Raw genomic sequence first — 12,133 nt, 5'->3', positions numbered from 1 at the left:
GAGAGAGAGAGAGAGAGAGAGAGAGAGAGAGAGAGAGAGAGAGAGAGACTCATAAAGAATAGGGACCCAAAGAGCAATAGTGACAGGATGAGGAGTGGGAGACATTGACACATAGACAGGCAAGGCCACATGTCCTTTGCCATCTCTCTCTGACAGGGACAGCTGCAGCCTCTGGGTAACCTGAGCCCCCCACCCCCCTTCCTGTATTTATAGCCCTGGCCTGGCCCAGTCCCCTGCCCCCAGATCTGAGTTCCAGGGACAGGAGGTCATGGGTATATGTGCTGGGAGCAGGGTTCCTTTTGCCCCTCTCCAAGGCCTCCATATTAGCATCCACTCTTTCAGCCAAGTATCCCATTCTTGCCAGAAACCCCCCATAATCTAACCGCCAATCCTTCCATGGCAGGATTCTCACCCTTCACATACATCCCTCCTGCCCCCAGCTGCCCCAGGCTCCCCCAACTTGTCCCACGAAAAGTCTAGCCATTGTCTTTGCAGCTGCCAAACATGAACTTGTTGGCAGTCCAAAATCAAGTCCCTCAGAATCCCCTGTCCTGGCCAAGGAGAGACCCCTTTACCCAGCCCTCCCCAGCTGAGAGGAGGAGGAGCAGGAGGGGAAGGGCAGGAGGGACTGACCCAGAATAACTCAGGGCTGAGAGTAAATTTAGCTACAGAGAGGGGAGGGGAGAGACCCTATTGGCTGGGAAGTGGGAGGGAGGGCCCGAGAGGGGGGTCAGGGGGCTCCTGAGACTGCCTCAGAGGGGTGTCCAGAGGAAGGCAGACGGGCAAAGATAGAGACACACAGCGAAGGAAAGACACAGAGAGAAAGATCCAAAAAGAGACAAGGACCCCCAACATTCATCCACATAGCCACAAGTGGCAGCTGGAGCCAGCCTACAAGAAGGTCTGCTACCTGTCTGTCCCCATGGGCCACCATGGGCCATGGCTGCACACTTCTCTCCTCTGGGTTGCCGTGGCCAGCCTGCTCCTCCCCCCAGCCATGACCCAGCAGCTGAGAGGGGCTGGGCCCAGCCCCAGCAACTGGAACAACAATGCAGGAGTCGCGGGGCCCTCAGAGGACGCATCAGGTGAGTTTGGTTACCCCATCCACAGCCACAGAGGCCATAGAGATGAGAACGAGGATGTTTCCACAGAAAGTGGGCATCAATTTTGGAGCCATAGCGACCGTGGAGAAGAGGACGATGTCTCCAGGGAATACAGTCACCAACTCCAAGGCCACATGTACCAAGGCGATGAGGTTGGAGATGAGAACATCTCTGATGAGGAGGTCTTCACAGAATATGCTCGGCAGGCCCATGGGAACAGAGGCCATAGGAATGAAGACATGGACGATTCAGCTGAACATGGACACCACTTCCCCAGCCACAGAAGCCACAGCCATCAAGAGGTGGATGAAAACGAAGTTGTGTCCAGTGAGTATCAACATCATATCATCAGGCATGTACACCGAGGCCATGGAGAAGAAGATGATGAAGAAGGTGAGGAGGAGGGTGTTTCTACTGAGTATGGACTCCAGGCCCACAGGTACCGAGGTCACAAAGAAGAAGAAAATGATGATGTCTCCAATGAGTATGGACACCAGGCCCACAGGCACCAAGATCACGGAAAGGAAGAGGATGAAGAGGTCTCAGATGAACATCACCATCATGTCCCCGGCCATGGACACCAAGGCCACAAAGAAGAAGATGAGGAGGAGGAGGAGGAGGAGGATGACGATGTCTCCACTGAGCACAGACACCTGGCACACAGGCATCAAGGCCACGGGAAGGAAGAGGATGATGTCTCAGATGAACACCGCCATCATGTCCCCAGCCACGGTCATCTAGGCCATGGAGACAAGGAAGATGAGGATGAGGATGTGTCCACTGAACATTGGTACCAAGTTCCCAGACATACCCACGACAGCCTTGGAGATGAGGAGGACGAGATCACAGTCAAGTTCAGCCACCATGTTGCAAGCCACCAACCTCAAAGCCACAAGAGTGCTGAGGAGGAGGACTTCCTAGATGAGTATAAAACAGAAGTCTTTGGCCATCACCACCATGAAGTCCCCAAGGAGGAAGATGAGGACATCTCTGTCAAGCTTAGCCACCAAGTTCCCAGTCAACAAGGCCAGAGAGATGAAGGGACTGGCCACGGAGTGTCCATCAAAGAGATTAGCCCCCAGCCCCCAGAACACATAGGGGTCAAGGATATAAGCTATTTGGGGGAGAGAGATTCTGAGGAAGAAGAAGAGAAGAAGGAAGAAGAACACAGCTCCCATGAGGAAGATGATGAAGGTTCAGAGCAGGGAGAAGGTACCCACTATGGCAGCCTGGACCAGGATGAGGAAGATGAGGAGGAAGGTCATGGCCTCAGCCTGAGCCATGAAGAAGATGAAGAAGACGATGAAGAGGAGGAGGAAGAAGAGGAAGAGAGGAGGGAAGAGAGGCCTGAGGTTCAGGCCCCACTGAGTCAAGACCACCAAGAGGAAAAAGAGGATGAGGAGGGGCTGGAGGAAGACGAGCTCCCCTTCACCATCATCCCCGACACACTGGCTGAGAGGGAGGTAGCTGAAGGCGGCTCCAGCGAGGAGAGTGGTGAGGACACTGGTAAGTGATCTGGCCCGGTGGGGGCGGGGAGGAACCGAATCAATCTAGGTCACTGCTGCCCTCCTGTCCCCACAGGTCCACAGGATGCCCAAGAGTACGGGAACTACCAGCCAGGGTCCCTGTGTGGCTACTGCTCCTTCTGCAATGTATGTCCCCAGCCCAGGTTCATCCACCAGGCAGTCCATGGAATTTGTCCCAGGACCCTGGGGTGCCTTGGGAGGGCTCTGAGCAAATGAGGGGCAGGGGCAGTTCCAGGTGAAGAAAGACACTTCTGGGGCCACATGGGGGACACACTGGAAGCCAGGAAGCCAAGGAGGAGACTGGGGCAATGGTCCAGGAAGGAGAGATTGAGGCCTGAGCTGCACCTGTGGATGTGGGGAAAGATGAAAGTGCTTGACAAAGATTGGGGGTGAGGGGAAAGATGGGACTGGAGATTGATAGGCTGTGGGGACAATAGAAAAAAGGGGGTGCAACTTCAAGTCCAGCGCACAGTGATGGGGGGATGTGGAGTCCCCTGTCATAGGAAACTGAGCAAGAAGTAGGTTTGGGGGCAGATACTGAACTCAGTGTTGGAGGTAATGAGGATGAGGAGTTGGGGACAGGGTAGATGACGGGAATGGCTGGGCGGGGGGCTCCCAAATGGGGTTAAGGTTTTGTCTAACTAGGCTCCTCCGGTCCTCAGCGATGCACTGAATGTGAAAATTGTCACTGTGATGAGGAGAACATGGGAGAGCACTGCGACCAGTGCCAGGTGAGACATCTCCCCGGGACTCAAGGCTCCACTCGGCCTCAGGATGGGGACCATCTGAACACCTCCAGCCCTAAATCCTGGCCTCTGCTCTCGAACCCCTTACCTCTGATGCAGCCTTCACTCCACCCCTGATTCTGTCTCTAACCTTAACCTCCACCTAGCTAACCTCCTGCTGGAGACCCCATCCTGAGTCTGCCCTTGACCATGTCCTATCGCTCATTCTCTCTCCCCATCCACGCCCCCAGCACTGCCAGTTCTGCTACCTCTGCCCGCTGGTCTGCGAAACTGTCTGCACTCCAGGTGAGCGTGGTGGAAGTGCTCAGAAGAAACCTGAGGAAGGGGCAGGGCCCAGTGATGCGAGACCTGGTGGGAGCAGGGCCAAATCTTAAGACTGGGAGGTTGTGGGGCAGGGCTAGGTTTGGAGGCGTGGCCAAGGCTGAGAGTCTGGGTGGAGTAGGGTGAACACCGAGAGGCGGAGCCTGAGCAGAGAAGATTGGGGATAGATGCTGAAGTCTAGAAGGCAAGAATAGGTGCAGGGTTGAGGGGTGAGCCTAAAACCAAGTGAGCGGGGCCAAAGCAAGAAGAATTCGAAGGACCAGGAACACCCAGAGCAAGGAGGAACGAGTGGGACCTTCAAAGGAGTCCCAGTGGAAGGAATTCGTCTAGGGGAAGGAATTAGGCGAAGGGCGGAGCTAGCCCTGATCCCGGACTCTGAAAAGTGGTTTCGAAATTTCGCCCGTGGAGTACCCCTCAAGCCTGTTCTCTTTTCTCTCCCACAGGAAGCTACGTCGACTATTTCTCCTCGTCCCTGTACCAGTAAGTGTGTGGAGGGGGTAGTTTAAGAGTCCTGTTTAGGGAGGCGCTGTCCCGCTGAGTTATCGGACAACCCTGGGGCTCCATTTCCCCGTAGATAAAACGATCTCTCAGCGCCCTGGGTGAGCTCTGGACACTTCGGTTATCTAACCTCTGCGTCCTCTTCTCCAGAGCCCTGGCGGACATGCTGGAAACTCCGGAACCCTGACCTAGTCGCGCGGCTGCGGCACAGACATACCTTCCTGGCCCTCCAACCCCTTTCCACAAACCATATTTATTTATCTGAAAAAACGTGCTCCCCGGAACCTCATTGTCAAGCGTGGAGTCTGGCTTCTCAGGGCACTGGGGAACGCGGGTGGGGACTGGGGACTTGAATTCGTGGGACCGAGGGAGGAGGGGCCTGGACTCCTGGGTCCTCGACGTAGTTGGTTTGCTTTCTTAAGGTCCTGACAAATAAATCAGTCAACACGGGAGCTTTTTGAAACAGTTCTCTTTACCCGTGATCACTGAGTGACGCCTGGGGCAGGGAGGCCGACCAAGAGTCGGGGGAAAAGACTCCCCCACCGTCCTCCCTCCCCTCACGCCACGTCGCCCAGCGGCATCGTGGAAAGAGGATTCTCCCATGCAAACCCCGGAGCCGGAGGGGAACAGGGAGAGCATTTCTGCGTCCCCTACCCCCGGGGCACGGACACGGCCACGGCCACAGCACGGGGGGGCGGAGGGGCCCTGGGGACACGAGACACTGAGGAGGGAGAAGGGACCCCGCCCACAGCGGACCTGGGGCACCGGCGACCGGACGCGGCTGGGCGGGACTGAGTGGCACAGGGGGCGAGGCTTGTAGCAGCGAGTCCCCCCTCCCCTCCTTTCGGACGAAGAAGGAAGACTTGGACCCCGCAACTGGGGAGGAGAAAGGAGAGGGGGCAGCCTCCCCTCGCATGCGGCCCTGGAGGGAAGCCCCGCCCCCTTCCCGCGGGGGAATGGGCACCCATCTCTCATCGGAAATTGATCAATAAATTACAAAGTAGAGATAAGGAAGGCGGAAGTTTGGGACGGGATTTCTTCCTGCCCTCTTCTTTCCCCCTCTCGGTCCAGTTCATGTGGTTTGGTCCAGGCCCAGTCCATTTGTGAGGCGGGAACGCGCACTCCCCGCTAGTCTGTACAGATGGTCCAGTCCACGGCGCGTGCTCCCCCGCCCGCTCTCCCCGGCGAGACCATACTCTGGTCAGGATGGGGAACAGCCCAGCCTCTGGAAGATTCTTCCATCCGAATGAGGTCACCTGCATTGACGCGGGGCAGTACGTGGAGCAGTGAAGATCCATTGTGCCGCCCCGAACCCCCAAGATCTCCCAGTACAGTCCTCACCTGGAGGCCTGCACTAGCAGGAATAGGTCCGGACGGAAACGCCGTCTGCCCGGGAACTCCCTGAAGTCTGGCCTGGAGGGAGAGCGACCAGCGGTTCAGCTTGGAGCGCACGCGCACACGCACACACAAACGCGCGCGCGCACCCAGTCCCTCCAGGGTTTCTCTGATCCTCAACTCCTAGCGTCTTTCCTTGGATTTCCCCTTCCGAAATGACAGACAGCATGACTCCATGCCGTTTTCCCTCCCTTACCCGCAGCCTTGGACTCAACCAAGGTGCCTAAGTGACACTGGGCAAGTTCATTTCCCACCCTGGAAAGGGGGTGCGGGATTAATCCATTTCACACCTGAAGGAGAGACTTGGCATATTGGAGCAGCCCATTTGTAATGGGTTGGGGAAAATGGACTAGGCCATTTCAGAACCTGGAGAGGGAGGCTTTTGGAATGTTGAGCTGGTCATTTTCCCACTCCGAGGAAGGGGAAAGGAGGAAGGGCTGCTGCTTGGGGGAGCCGCCCACCTTCCGGCTGCAGCTTGCGAAGAGGGAGCCCCGGCGAGCCCAGGGCCCCTGCTGCGGCCGAACGAAAGTTGGGGGGCAACATCTCAGCTGAGTCGGGGGTTACGCCTCGGAGGTCCTTCTCTCGGAACATCTTCCTCCAGGATGGGGAGCGGCTGAAGGACTTGGCGCTGTCCTAGGTACATGGGCCGGGCAGCCAGTGAGGGACTAGGTTCCTGTTTTTGATTCCGCCCCTTCCTTTGACTCCACCCCTCCCCGCTCGCGTCTCTCCTTTAATCCCGCCCCCATCCTGGCCCCGCCTCCAACCACGACTCAAGGCAAACTCAAGCTCCACCCCTTAAGCTCCGACCCTCGAGGTACAGCTAGGAGCGGATCCTCCAGAGCTGCTGCTGCGCCCACCTCGTCCAGCCGCCTGTCTGTGCCCAAGGAGATGAGGTTACTAAATTCCTTTTCCAGAAGCTGCCGGGCCTGAGGAGGAGAAGTGGAAGAGGGGTTGCAGCGTGCAGTCTGCGAGGTGGGGATGCCCAGTATCCCCCAGGCCAAGCGGCAACTTACCTGTGCATTCTGCGTGGGGATCTGCAGGAGCAAGGCCAGGTCGGAGTAGTCAAAAGTCTCGTCCAGGGCCAGCAGCGCCCCGTGCACCCCGCTTTCCGTGAGATTTGTGGCGAATTCCTTAAGGCCCAGCCCAGACACCCAACCCATGACCCGCTCATTGGACCACACCATCACGTCTGGAGACAGAAGGGAGCCTCAGCTGCAGGCCTGTCCAGTTTAGCCCATACCTCCACCCTCTTTTCCCTTCCTAGCCACACCGCCTATGCTGTCTCCACCCCATTGTTTATGGTTGTGCTCTTCTGCACTGGCCATCCCTTCCCTCTCTTAATCAAGCTTTCTCCAGCCCTTCCCCAAACCCCTCCACCTGGCTCCCAGCGGGACTCTGACGCTCTTCTACTCACCTCGGATCTGGGTCTGACTTTCTTCTCGCCTCCGCTCCAAGTCTTTCCGGTCATAGTTGAGCCTTTTCAGGCACATGATCCCATAATGCAGACTCACCCTGAGCAGCAGGGGAAGTGGAATTGCAGATGAGCCTTCACACCCCCATGACTGCTGCTCCTATTGGGCCCTCCCCATTGACTGCGCTCTTCTGGGAGAGGTCAGAGAGTTGTTCCACTGGGTCAGCTCTACTAATTGCTGACCTTCCCAGGAGTTGGGGTAGGTCAACAGGCAGTTCCTATTGGTTAACCTGGAAGGGGTGTGGCGTCAACTAGCCAAGATGTCTCAGGATTTGGACTTTTCCTAGTGGACCATCTTATTGATGGAAGGGGCACAGAAGTCAGGATTTCCTGAGAATCAAAGCTAAAGGGCTAAAGATAGTCCAAGGAATTTCCCATTACCAGTCCCAAAGAGGAGTGGGGCTTCCCCTTGGACTGTCCCATTGGCCAGGCAGCCCCCACCTGTGGAAGCTGTCCACCATCTTGAGTTGGCCCCGAAGCTCCTTCTTGTTAAGATGATCTAACATGCGGGCATCCACCAGCGACTCCATGAAGTAGCTGCGGTATTGAGGCAGCCCCAGGCTGGGCAGCCAGTCGTTTCCCACCCACTCGTGGTTCATGTCGCCATATGCCAGGATCTGGGGCCATGGGCAGGTGGGGGAGGGGTCAGGCCCTCTGACCCCTTCCCATGTATGTATGAAAGGGAACAGTCCAACCCACCCAACCCAAGGTTGTTCTTTTTCCACCCCAGAGCCCAACCATAGCCAATCTCTGCTCAGGACAGTGGACTAATGCAAAGTTGTTTCCTACTTCTTCATAATGAAACAATAATCCCTTGTCTATTCAAAGTGTGGTTCTTGGACCTGCAGCATCACCATCACCTGTGAATTTGCTGGAATTGCAGAATCTCAGACCCCACCCCAGGCTACTGAAACAGAAGCTGCATTTTCACAAGGTCCTCGGGTGACTTGAACTGTACATTAACGTTTGAGAAGCACTAAATTAGCATTGTCTCAACTCAGAACAGATCAGTCCAACATCACTACTCCCACAAGTGAGGACAATGGATTCTTCGAACTTATCTCTCCTCGCAACAAAAGTTAATGGATCCATCCATCACTCCTGCACTGTCTGGAATACACTAGTCTAATGTTGTATCTGGTCCAGGACAATATTCTGGATCAGCCCAAAGTCCTTCACTGCCTTTAACATAAGGAAACAATCCATACCTCCCCGATTGGAAACGAAGGCCCCAGTCCAACAGTTTTTCCACTTCAGGTGAGTTCACGCCTCCCCTTCTTGAGAACAAAGTATGTAGTTCCTCCTTCCTAACTTCTCACCCTGATGTGCTGCCCCCCTCCCAAATGTTTTCTCCTTTGCCCAATATACTGGAACAGTGCCACTTTCCCCTAAAACCAGATGGAAACGGGGTCCTCAGCGTCTCCCTTCAGTTATAGCAACGGAACAGCCCCTGGAGTCCCAGCAGCCCACGATAATGGGATGGGCAGTGCACGACGCTAACAATGGAACCACCCGGCTTCTACACCGACCCCACCAAGCCACAACTAGACAGTCCAGAGCAGAGCTCCGCGCAGCAACCCCCTCGCCCCGCGCCCCGCGGTAATGATGGAATGTTCCAGCGAGGGTAGGGGCGGGGCTCGGAGAAGGAGGGGCGTCCATGCAGCGTGCATAGCCTGTTCATGCGCCCACGTCCCGCCCCGCGCCCCCTACCTGCTCCCAGCTGATCTCCTTGGTCTCCTGACCCGTTAGTGGGAAGAGGGGAGAGAAGGGGCAGGTTATGGGGCAGGCGGAGGACGGCTGGAGCGACGAACAGACGGACAGACAGCCAGACTCGCCCCACGCCCCACCCCAGGAAGTTAGTACCACCCCAAAGACCGCCAGCAGGGGGCACTCACGGGTTTAGTCGTGGCTGTAAGGGACTCCATCTCCTCATGTGTCATCCACACGTTTCCTGTGGACTGAAGGACCGGGGGTATTATGGAGGGTGAGAGAGGGCTTCTGAATAGGGCAGGGGAAGAGGGTCATGCTCCTAGAGACCCAGACCATGTACATTTATACACATACGTACTGCTTTCTGGCTCAGGAAGGCCGGTCACTGCTTGGGCCAGGCAGTGACGGAGGAAAGCAATGATCATTATTGAACACCTGCTGTGTACCACAACATGGGCTTTGGGAGTTGAACAAATTGAGGTGTGAATTGAGGCCCTGCTGGGCATTTTGCCGTGTGGCCCTGAGTCAATTATGTCACCTCTCAGACCTCATAGGTATACAGAGTGAGGATTCAGAGTGAGGTGGCAGATAATGGGGCAAATGTTTGAGGGGAGGCGGACGTGTATTCACATTTATTTAGCACCTGCTTCCAGCAACCCCACAAGTTAGGAATTCATACATTGATTCCAACATTTATGTGCTGCACCTCCTGAGTTGTAGGCACAGTTGTAGGGTCTGGGATATGCAAGAGGAAATTTTAGTATAAGCTGAATAGTAGATGAAATTAACAATAATGTTAACGTCTTAGGTATGATAAAGGTGTGGTGGCTATGTAGGAGTCTTCTCATTTTTAGGGGATGCTTGCTGAAGTAATTTTTAGGACTAATTTGTTATGATGTCCGCAACTTATATTGAGGTGCTTCAGGCACAAACACACACACACACATAAACAACAAGTATGGCAAAGGGTTAATAATTGCTGAATTACGCATGGTACACATAATTTTCTGTATGGAAGGAAAGGATAAACTATTAGAAAGCAGTAAATGCTCTGGGAATAATTAGGTATTAATGTACTGGGGTGATGGGTGGGTTTCCAGTTTAGCTGTTACGTTAGGGAGGCCACTTGGAGGTGGTGACATTTGAGCTGAGACCTCGAGGATGAGAAGGAGCCAGTCTTGGGGGAAATAGGGAGGGGTGCTCCAGGCAAAGGGAGCAGCAGGCGCCAAGGAGCCCAGTCAGGGAAGAAGGTGGGTGTGGGCTCCTCATCAAGGGCCTTGAAGAGAACCATACGAATTTGGCTTTTTCTCCTGGTACAGTCCGTCTGGCTGCGATGTGTAAGACAGAATGAGGAATGGGAGTACAGGGGAGGCAGGGAGACCTGAGGAGAGACCCTCCCCCCGCCCCAGATAATCCAGGTGACATATGGGGAATAGGTCTATGAGACCTAACTGGAGTAAAGCAGACCCAGGATTGGTTAGTCTGAGGACAAGAGGAGGAGCCCTGAGGCAGCCAAGGCTGGGATTGGCCACTGAACACTCACCGTGCGGGAAGAGGCGGGAGCCGAGGGTGAGGTGAGTGAGACCATCTCCTGGATGGCAAGGCGCAGTTTGAGCCGGTGCAGTGGGTTGCTGATACCAATCTCGCGCTGGATCTCCGTGTCTGACAAGTTGGCCATGATGGCGCCACTCTTGACATTGGCCCGGCAGGCGGCCACATACCACGCAGGCATGCCTACCCACAGCTGGACCAGGGAAGGGAGCGGGGAGATAGACAGCCAAAGGAAGAGGAGAGACAGAGACAATATCAGAGGAGAAACCAGAGAGATGGGAGAGAGACAGAAGGAAAGAGAGAGACGAAGACAGAGAGATGGGGAAAGGCATGGGGGAGAGAAACAGATATGGAAAGTTCACAGTAAGTAGAAACAGGGCAAGTCAAAGAGACATGGGAGTCAAAGGGGAAGTTGGGGAACGAAGAGAGTCAGTGAAGGGTAATGTCAGAGTCAAAAGGGAAAGTGAGGGGTGGGGAGAGACAGAGATGAGGAGAGACCCAGAGATGAGAGATAGACATGAGGAGAGAAGGAAGGAAAGACACTGGGAGAGAGATATATGAAGACCCGGAGACATGCGAAGAAATACGAGCAATGACAAAAACACAGGGTTGGGGAAAGAGGCAGAAAAATAGAGATAGAGAATCCCAGACAGAGAGACATGGGGAGAGACAGAGAGAGACAACAGGAGACCAGGACCGGAGGGAGGGCATGGCCAGGGGGGCAGGGGTGGGGGAGAAGGAGAAAGAACAGGAAGCCTGACCCTTCTCAGAGCCTCACCCCTCCACACCCCCACATCTGGGCTAGGAGGATGGTGCTGGTAGACCCAGGCAGCCTTAATAGTAGGACTGTCACAGGGGTTGGGGATAAAGACTCAGGGCATTACTGGGCCCCAGTACCTCCAGCCAGGAGACCACGGTGGGGCCATCCCAGGCAGCAAAGGGCAGGCCCTGGCGGCAGGCCTCTTCCAGAAGTTCATGCCTGGGGAGAGGGGGCCAGAGCAGGAGATCTCAGGGGTAGAGACACCCAGCCCTACTGGATGGCCCCATTCACTACAACCCCTTCCCAAAGCACTTTTTATGAATGTAAAAAATATGGCAAAAAGTTTAAAAAAATGCATGTGAACCTCTGTAAGTCCTCCCCCCTCTCCCCATCCCCACACTCACTTCCTCTTGTTCCTTCGGTCCTTGTCTCCTGGGCCTGTCAGCTTTGCTAGCCCCAGAGGGTCAGTGGCCAACATCTCATCTGAGGGTGTTCCAGCTAGAGGCAGGGAGGGGCAAAAATTGGAAGAATCTCAAGGGGGAGGCAGAATCTTTCATGCTGGGGGTCGTGAGAAGGGTGCTAGGAAAGCAGAGGCCCCTAGGGAGTAGTAAATGAGGCCACAGAGAGGCAGTGATAAAGCTAGACAAAGGCCAATGTCACTTCCCATGCAGTAAACTGGAGACACCCCAAAAACAGAGGATTCACTGGGCCGGCCTTGTCAAGGTGGTAGTGGTATGCTGGTAAATGTTTAACCGACTCCATGGGGAGGGAGGAGAGTCTCTGATTTGTAGCATTTGCCAATTTCCATGGTGTAAATAATCCCACCATGTGAATTTCAAGCTACCAATGTGATGTCAAGCAGCTCACAAAGTTCCTGAAACTTTAACTATTAGCTCTCATGAGCCAGTACAAGCAGGCTCCAGCATATCAGATGTGCCTCCCTCTTTCTCTATTTAAAAAAAAAAAAAAAAAAGTAAATGAAATAACAAATTGATTTATCCCACCAGTCACTCAGACAGACCTCAGAGGGCCCTTTCCTTGTTCCTCCTCCT

At 54.8% G+C, this 12,133-nt stretch overlaps 2 protein-coding genes across 3 annotated transcripts in view; one reads left to right on the top strand and one right to left on the bottom strand.

The window, feature by feature from the left end:
• The first annotated feature begins 719 nt into the window (after positions 1 to 719).
• Positions 720 to 4,646, top strand: HRC (histidine rich calcium binding protein). Of its 2 annotated transcripts, none has more exons than XM_019658326.1 (6): positions 720 to 2,609; positions 2,685 to 2,755; positions 3,292 to 3,360; positions 3,522 to 3,660; positions 4,140 to 4,176; positions 4,345 to 4,646. In XM_019658326.1, exons 1-6 carry the CDS (start codon positions 923 to 925, stop codon positions 4,379 to 4,381), a joined length of 2,040 nt encoding a protein of 679 aa, XP_019513871.1. In that variant the 5' UTR covers positions 720 to 922; the 3' UTR covers positions 4,382 to 4,646. The 2 variants fall into 2 exon arrangements, with proteins under 2 accessions (XP_019513871.1, XP_019513872.1); XM_019658327.1 differs by having other exon boundaries at positions 721 to 2,609; positions 3,606 to 3,660.
• Positions 4,647 to 4,648: 2 nt separating this feature from the next.
• PPFIA3 (PPFI scaffold protein A3) overlaps positions 4,649 to 12,133 on the bottom strand; it is a 27,028-nt gene continuing 19,543 nt past the window's right edge. The window contains exons 17-29 of the mRNA XM_019658157.1: positions 11,949 to 11,955; positions 11,486 to 11,579; positions 11,219 to 11,300; positions 10,314 to 10,514; positions 8,956 to 9,018; positions 8,771 to 8,797; positions 7,502 to 7,677; positions 7,004 to 7,101; positions 6,603 to 6,778; positions 6,447 to 6,515; positions 6,051 to 6,222; positions 5,536 to 5,607; positions 4,649 to 5,450 (exon numbers count right to left, since the gene is read on the bottom strand). Of these exons, the coding sequence (XP_019513702.1) occupies positions 5,549 to 5,607; positions 6,051 to 6,222; positions 6,447 to 6,515; positions 6,603 to 6,778; positions 7,004 to 7,101; positions 7,502 to 7,677; positions 8,771 to 8,797; positions 8,956 to 9,018; positions 10,314 to 10,514; positions 11,219 to 11,300; positions 11,486 to 11,579; positions 11,949 to 11,955 (1,224 nt within the window). The 3' untranslated portion in view covers positions 4,649 to 5,450; positions 5,536 to 5,548. The remainder of the gene's footprint in view (positions 5,451 to 5,535; positions 5,608 to 6,050; positions 6,223 to 6,446; positions 6,516 to 6,602; positions 6,779 to 7,003; positions 7,102 to 7,501; positions 7,678 to 8,770; positions 8,798 to 8,955; positions 9,019 to 10,313; positions 10,515 to 11,218; positions 11,301 to 11,485; positions 11,580 to 11,948; positions 11,956 to 12,133) is intronic.

Source organism: Hipposideros armiger, unplaced genomic scaffold, assembly GCF_001890085.2.
Source record: "Hipposideros armiger isolate ML-2016 unplaced genomic scaffold, ASM189008v1 scaffold_283, whole genome shotgun sequence".
In the NCBI taxonomy this organism is placed as follows: Eukaryota; Metazoa; Chordata; class Mammalia; order Chiroptera; family Hipposideridae; genus Hipposideros; species Hipposideros armiger.
The sequence above is the reverse complement of the archived record's forward strand: the minus strand, read 5'-3'. Positions and strand labels throughout refer to the sequence as shown.

Excerpts from the sequence above, each read along its gene's own strand:
- HRC (XM_019658326.1), top strand. The coding sequence starts at position 923 with ATGGGCCACCATGGGCCATGGCTGCACACTTCTCTCCTCTGGGTTGCC. Across the intron at positions 3,661-4,139 it reads CGAAACTGTCTGCACTCCAG|GAAGCTACGTCGACTATTTC; the intron begins GTGAGCGTGGTG and ends TCTCTCCCACAG. Across the intron at positions 4,177-4,344 it reads TTCTCCTCGTCCCTGTACCA|AGCCCTGGCGGACATGCTGG; the intron begins GTAAGTGTGTGG and ends CCTCTTCTCCAG.